The following is an 8,363-nucleotide window of genomic DNA, read 5'->3' on the forward strand; positions in this document are numbered from 1 at the left end:
AGTTTGGTAGGTAACCACACCATGAAATCTTGTTCGGCATAATTGGAAGTCAGGAATAGATAAGAAATAAGAACGGATGTTGATGAAGCTAATTAAAGATACGGCATCTGAGATAGCATAAATAATGAAGGATGGTTCTTTGCGGAAAAAAGGTATACCTTTGTTCTGGTTGTATCCACCAGGGATTGTAAAAGCCCCTGTAAATACAATGGTGGCTATGAGGGTTGTAACAAGCATACATGAGTTGCTGTTTGTGTCATCCACTTCTTGGCATCTTTTAATAGGACTTCATGTTTTTTGGTGAACAAGTCTTGTGGTCATACCATCTCTATTCTCTTTTTTTCTATAATCAGGTGGGATCGATCATTTGCTCTATCTCCTGCAATATATACCAAGTCATTATAAGGTGTCAAAAATGATTTTCTTCACCTGTCAAATGGTTTGAGTCCAAACATGTTACTTATTATAGTGGTCAGACTTGGTGATCTATAATTTATTACGATTACATCTTTTGTATCTTTAAAAAGGCGTAAATCAGTTCTATAGAATCATACAGAAAGTTTATTAATTACATTATAACCTAACTAATTTATAAGATAAATTAATGATCTAGAATTTGTATATATTGTACATGCATGGGCTGACTTTAGATGTGCCCAGTATCCTTCGTATACTTGTTACAATATCCTTTTTAGTAGTATAAAATTGGTTGGTTCATTCAAGTTGAACTTATGGATGAACATAAAAGAAAGAAAGATGATACATAAGCCGTGACCAGGAAGAAATACCTTGAACCATAATAACTCCCGTTGCATTTGTAAAGCAGGTCCAGGCACATCTTGAAGTCGGTTTGGCTTACAACTCTTTGCGACCATATGCAACATGTTATTATCCTTTATGTCTTTTATAGGTGTAATTAAATCTTTCATAGCGCCAATTTCATATAGCAACTTATAGATTTCAATATGACGACGCTTGACCGCCAAGTGAAATATTGTTTTCCTTTTGTCATCTGTTTTCCATATTAGATCAGGATATAGTCGAATGAGCTCAACTATAAACTTTGTGTTGCCCACTTTAGCAGCATGAAAAAGTACTCGGTAAGGGTAGACTTTTATTAATGTATCTTCCTTCAAAATATGTGGCCCTTTGAGTATTTCATCAATTACACTCCTAGGCATTCTGGCAATTCTTCCCCATATTACTCTTAAAAATTCCAGTGCGTAGTGTTTGTCTTCAACGCGCCACACCTTCTTATGAAGCACTTCAAAAACTGAGAACCAAAACCAAGAAGACCATCATATCACATTTAACATATGATAGTACTGGTTAAAGCTCCTATCACTTATACGTGAAGCTAACCACTATTGGCTTTTATACTACATTATCATGGACATAAGATATTGTCTTAGAATGTTCTAAACCATACCTAACATGGCCATATGGACAGCTCTATGAACTTACATTATCACGAACAATCATTTATGTTCTTCATAGTTTTGAAGTGGACTGCTGAGCTCTTAGGAGTTAGGAAAATTAAAACACAGAGATATTCCTTGAAGTTTAGATTTAATATATTAGGTTTGAATGAGATTAAGTTTAAGTTTAATATACCTATGTCAAGGATCTTAAATCATTTTTACGATATAGAGTTATAGACCAAATAGACAAACATAAATATACCAATGTTGATGTCGAAGAATACTCAAAGCTACTAATTTATATTCGTTGGAAAGGTTTGAATTGTCATGCTCTGCCCTTACTGGGATATGAACAACAAATGTACGTGAAATATCAGAAATCACAAGTACAATGCCGTCAATGATGTAGCACGATCAATCCTCAACCAACTGATTGATCATTATTTGAATAACCCAAAAATCAACTTGCTTAATATGTGTTGTGTAGAGTTGAAGAGCATATACTTACTTGAGTTGATTTTGGATACAATACTTCCATCCATCAAATCAAATGCCTCTCTCGTCTCAGCCAAAGCTAATAAAACTTTATTAAGCAATACCCTTTTGAGAATGAGTTCTGGGCGATCATTCACTATCTTCAGAGCAACATCTACAAAAGAATTGGAGGTCACTTTATGAGAGGAATTGCAATGAGTAACAACCAACCAAAAACTTGTAAACAGAGAACATGAACTTTTTGGAAGGAAATCCCAAACCATGCAAGAAGGTCAGAAGTTTTCGATTTAACCACTGACACATAAATAGTTTATGGATGAAAATTTCGTTTTGTATCCAGACTCATTAGGAAACGTAGAAACTACAAACTCGTGGCTACAGCTATAGGTATGTTTAAAACTATAAAAATAACTTAAATTGTTAAGAACTTAGTACTTACCGAAGATTCCAGCTTCAACACATCTTTGTAGGACCCATCCCCGACTCTCATGTGACCAAAAATCGCCCGACATTTTGTTAGAGATACCATAAAGATACCTCACCATGGCAGGCTTTCCATATAAAGCAGCCATGTAGAGTGGCATCTCTCCCCTCTTACCAGGGATATCCATCAATGTAGGATGCTTTTCCACCATTATCCTCGCGGCTTTTTCATTACCCGCCATTGCTGCTAAATTCAGGGCAGTATTGTAGCTTCTATTCTGTAACTCCAGATCCTTTTTCTCCATCAAATTTACGAGATTTATCACAAAATCTTCCACACCCTTGGTGCTTTCTGCTGATGCTTCAACATGAAGCAGCGTTTCCTCGTTTTCAGTGATTGCAAAACGTATCAGATCTCCGTTTCTTTTAAGGATGGATTCAGCAGCCTTCCAATCTCCTCTGATTGCCGCTTGGTAAAGTGGAACACCAATACTTATGTACTTTTCTCTAGTACCTTCAATTTAAACAATTTTGTCAAACTCAGTTTCCCTCAACTTGAGGTTTACCGGTGCTTGATGTTACCTCACATATCAACTTCAATAAAAAGATGTGCATGTAACGGAAGTTAATGGGTCTATTATGTAAATAGTTAGAATTGTAGTTTATGTATTATATGTAATTAATTAATATGTAGTAGAAGGGTCGAATATGTAAACCTTTGTATTTATCTTAGGGTTGCGGTGGTAGGATAAAAGTCACGTCGCTTCATATGTATGAAAGTTATAATCCCTACACATCCTAAACTACAAGGGTTATATGGTAATTATGGTGAGTTATAAAAAAAGAGTGAGTTACTTGACTATTTGTGACTAATCAGAACTTGGTAACTACCACCCCAAGGGTGGCGAAATCCCTTTGGGAGGCACCCTTAGAATCGATGGCAACCACAAGGATTCAAGGGACATGTCTTTTCAATCAAAGGACACACCTCTTCATGTTTAATTACATCCACAAGATCAAGAGACGCACCCATTCGTGAAGAGACACATCTCTACAATCGCACCTTTTAGTTACTTATAAATAGGGCTTTAGATTTCAATTGTAATTCAATTTCATGTACTCAGATATTCAGTTTATATTCAAGTTATTCGATTGTCTAGAGATCAAAGATCCATTGGGGCCAACAATTGGTATCAGAGCATCAGACTCTAGGCATCGCAGGGAATCCGCGATCAGGTTTTATTGTTCTTTCTCAATTCGCAAGTTAGTTTTATTTTCGGTTCAGGGTCGAACCAGGGGTTAGGAATCTAGGTTTTTTTTTTTTTTGCAGGGTTTAGTGCGAATTAGATTGTTTGATTATTACGCGTTTCGGGTTATACGCGGATTAAAGATTTGAGAGTTTGTTGAATTCAAGGGAATTGAATTTACCGGTACAGTGGTTTCGTATTGGTGGCCAAGAAACTTTAGAAACTAGAAAGTAAGGGTTGTGAGAATTCTAAGTTAGCAATCAGACTAAGGTTTCGCGAGTGTATCGAACCAAGTACAAAAGCGCAAGACATGGTTCTTTTGTTTCATTTGGAGGGCCAGGAAGAATCAAAATTTAATCCGATGGTTATACGCGATTAGTTTTATTCGCGGGTGAAGGTTTGAAGGCCAAATTCATAGTATAGAAAAGAAAATTGAGCGAATCAATTGGGAAAAAGAAAATCGAGGGAGTCGATCGTGAAGAAGAAGCGAGTAAAGACGGAATCATTCGAGTGATTCGAAGTGTGTTCGAAGAATAGAATTACCAAGTGAAGGCTCGAAGGTTTTTTCAATTAGAAACAAAGTGCAATGCGGAATAAACAATTGTAGATGCAGTGAATGCAAAGAAACACAATGATGCAACAAATGCAGAAAAGGGAAAATGATGTAGTGAATACAGGAAACAAGAAGATAATTTGAAGTGAGTGCAGAAAAAAGTGCAGTGATTGTAGAAAAAAATGAAGCAGTGAATGCTGGGAAATACATGCAGTGAACGCAGAATTTGATATAGTAATATGGAATAAAACAATTCAGTGAGTGGATCTGGAAAAAGTGAAGAATCCGTGAGGGAAGCAATCAATGATGAAGAACCCGTTGTGAGAGACAACCGTGATGACGAGATTAAATCTGTGATAGATCAAGAAGAAGATACGCATATCCTATGACTGGGTCAGAAAAAATGTTGTGTGATACAACCGCAAGAGAGATCTGAGTGAGTCAGTTTATCAAAATCTATGCGAGATGGATTCCGATCATGTGATATGATGGTGGGGAAGTTAATCAAGACTGGGTTGAGTTCGTGTTGAGACAACTACACAAGAAAAGGTTCGTGTGATACAAATCAAGTGCGGTCAAGACAAGTGTGAAGCAAAATGTTCGTGTGAACGAGTTCAAGTGAAACAAGGTTCGTGAGGAGCAAGGTTGGTGAATAAGAAGATCCGTGTGAAACATTGGATACCGAGGAGTTTCAAGAAAATGGAATCGATCAAAGTTCAAGATCTACAACTCAAGGATGTTCGTGATTAGGGGGTGAATGAAAGTTATAATCCCTACACATCCTAAACTACAAGGGTTATATGGTAATTAAAGAAAAGAGTGGCGGTTACAAAGTTGAGGGACTATTTATGACTAATCAGAACTTGGTAACTACCACCCCAAGGGTGGCGAAATCCCTTTGGGAGGCACCCTTGGAATCGATGGCAACCACAAGGATTCAAGGGACATGTCTTTTCAATCAAAGGACACACCTCTTCATGTTTAATTACATCCACAAGATCAAGAGACGCACCCATTCGTGAAGAGACACGTCTCTACAATCGCACCTTTTAGTTACTTATAAATAGGGCTTTAGATTTCAATTGTAATTCAATTTCATGTACTCAGATATTCAGTTTATATTCAAGTTATTCGATTGTCTAGAGATCAAAGATCCATTTTGGGGCCAACAATGTAGGCATGTCAATGGATTGGATATTGATTAATTAATCCAATGGATCGATCCACTTATTCAATTAATTATATGGATCGATCCATGATCCATCCGGATCGATCCATTACTAATTAAATAAAGTAGAAAAAAGAAAATGTCTTGATGATCCCTACAACCAATCCTGTACGCTCACAACTCTTAACACATATAACCCAAACCAACACCATATACTTACCTGTATCTATAATTAATATAGTCTCTATGTATATAGGTGGAGCCGGTGGGGAGATATGAAACAAGAGATTAGTTGCCAATCGTTGGCGACATGGAGCGAGTAGGCAGTGGCGGAGGCGGTGCAGCAGCCTCATGCTCCGGCCATGGTAGAGCTTTTGTTGGTCGTTTGACTTCTGACGGTCAACCAGTTTGTGAGTGCTTTAATTGCTATAATGGACCTGATTACTCTCTATATTCTCGTGAATGTGATGCGTAGCCGGGATGCAGTCACTTTAGGAGGATACATAATCTTCGGTGTCGGGTCAGCCCAACATCTAAGTGCAGCGGTTTACGCTCTTTCTTTTGGAAAATCTTCTTCGATCCCGTCGAACGCCCTCGCTTCCATACCATTCTAGAATTTTTAAGAATTTTATTTTTATTTTTTTAGAATGTTTTTGATTTTTGGGTTTTTTATTTCTTTTATTGTTTTTATCTTTTTTTGAATTTTTTGTGTTTTTTAGAGTTTTTGTTATATTTTTTTAATATGGATCGATCCGGATAGTCATCCATCCATTTAAAATTATTTGGACATGGATCGGATCACGATCCATTATGTTGGATCATGGATCGGATCATGATCCATTTAAGTTGGATCATTAATTGATCGGATCATGATCCAATCCATATCCATCCATTGATAGGCAATCATCTGTATATATATGTATTGAACAAGCAAGGTTTCAATTCAGATTGATTCCTTGCAATATTACTCAATAAAATTTATTGTTTAATTCTCAATTCTTATTCTTGTTCATAAACCTGTGATCTTGGGCTACATTAACAACTTGGTCAACTGGTTAATTACCTTTACTTTAGTTCTGGAATGTTAGTTTCACAAGTTTCAAGTCGGAGGGTTAAAAGTGTAAACAGATGATAGTTGTGGGTTAAATTTGTAAATAGGTTGTTAATGAGGCGTTAAAAACCTATTATTCATTTTGGGGGTATAATTAAGTTAGAATCAAGAATCCGTTTTCGAAAATAATTTTTTTCAATCCATCTTCAACATTTAAGATTTTCTCTCTATCGCCGCCGGCCCTTCTCTATTCCGGTATAACAGCCTGAGCTTGGGGGGATCTCCATCGTGCTTCCCCCATATCGAGATTGTTAGCCGGTTTCGAGTCGGTTGGTGGTGCCGGTTCGCCTGCTTTTGTAACAGGACGTGTCCTCACCGTCGGCCTTTCACTTTTCCGTATAACAGCCGGAGATTGGGGGAATCTCACCGTATTTCCCTCATATCGAGTTTGTTAGCCGGTCTTAGTGTTGGTTGGTGGTGACGGTTCGTCTGCCTTCGATAGAAACCGCCAGGAAACAATACGTTCAATGGAGGGAGGGGGAGAACCGGACGACGGCGGCCCGTGGTCCAACGTACAGAATCGGAAAAATTCCAGGGGTAGGGGTGATGGTATTGAGTGGACCTTCCTCGTCCAGAACCTCTCCAACAAAGTAACCAGAAACGTCCTTTGGCGGGCATTTAGACCATACGGGTTTGTATCGGACGTTTACGTGGCTCGGAAAAGAGACTCGAGGGGTAGATGTTTTGGGTTTGTCAGATACGTTGGGGTGGAGAATGTGAAAGAGACATTGATATCGATGAACTCAGTGATTATGTTCAATATGAAAGCTTCGGTTTCATTGGCAAAATACGACAAAGATCATAAGAAGATTAATTATTCACCAGACATGTTGGGTCGGAATGTTTGGAGACAGAAGAACGGACACCAAAATAATAGTAATCAAAATGCTGAAAATTGTAATGGTGGCATTCACCCTTTGAAGAACCAGGTGCCAAACCAAGGACCGTCTACTAGATTGAATACTCAGGACGGGAGGTCGTTTGCAGATGTTCTGAAAGGTACAAATAGAGGAGATAATAATGGGGCAAAGGTAATCACAGTGGGGGGTAAAGGGTCTTTGTACCCCCTCCATTGTGTTGGCAGATCGGTACTGGGAATTGCAAAGGAGGTTATGTCAGTTGATAAGATGAGGCAAAGAATCGAAGACGAAGGCATGAATGAGGTCGGGTTGTCCTTCATAGGTGGAGTGTCATACCTCCTAACATTTAGGGATAAGGAACTCGCTAAACTCTGTATGGAACTACATGAGGGTTTCTTCAACTCTGTGTTCTCAAAATTTGTGCTATGGAATGGAGAAGACATCCCATACAGTAGGCTGGTTACCTCAGCATTACTGGTGTCCGTTTATGATTCGGGATAATACTATCTTCGATAATATTGGAGGTATGTTTGGAGAATGGTACAAAAGTCGACGTTCTCATGGCAGGAGGATGACATTTCGGGGGATCGGTGATTGGTGGTAACCTCCCATGCTCCAAAGATTGAGGAAGCTGTGGTAATAAAATGGAATGAGAAAACATTTGTTAGTGGGTGTCGGAGTCACTACAGAAACGATCGCCGGAAGTTGATTTGTTTATCGTTGTCGGGTTCTCAGGATTCAGAGTCAGATATGGAGTCGGAATCAGATGACGAGTCAATAGACATGGAGGATCTAGAGGAAGGTGAGATTGGACAGAATGATGATACCCACGATAGACGGCAGGATGTTACATCGGATATCAGCCGGACGGTAGACGTACCAGTAGCCCAACGGGTTGATCAGCCGGTGGATCAGCCAGTGGAATTCGAAAAGTTGGTCGGTCATTATGAACCAGTAGGAGCCCAAGCGTCTTCACCAGAGGATGTGGGTGGAATTTGGAAAATCTGCATGGGAAGTCGCCTAAAGTCAATATAGAAAGGGAATAATTATGTGCATGGGGAAGATGCTTTGTCGGCTAGTGGTAA

General features: G+C 38.7%; 1 protein-coding gene across 1 annotated transcript; it reads right to left on the reverse strand.

Annotated features, from left to right (window-relative positions):
- Positions 1-349: 349 nt before the first annotated feature.
- LOC110943508 lies at positions 350-5,660 on the reverse strand. The gene is made up of 5 exons (XM_035989954.1): positions 5,528-5,660; positions 2,356-2,853; positions 1,930-2,070; positions 789-1,273; positions 350-379 (listed from the first exon to the last, which is right to left on the reverse strand). The coding sequence occupies exons 1-5, from the start codon at positions 5,658-5,660 to the stop codon at positions 350-352; spliced, it is 1,287 nt and encodes a 428-aa protein (XP_035845847.1).
- Positions 5,661-8,363: the final 2,703 nt, after the last annotated feature.

This window comes from Helianthus annuus, chromosome 5, assembly GCF_002127325.2.
Source record: "Helianthus annuus cultivar XRQ/B chromosome 5, HanXRQr2.0-SUNRISE, whole genome shotgun sequence".
In the NCBI taxonomy this organism is placed as follows: Eukaryota; Viridiplantae; Streptophyta; class Magnoliopsida; order Asterales; family Asteraceae; genus Helianthus; species Helianthus annuus.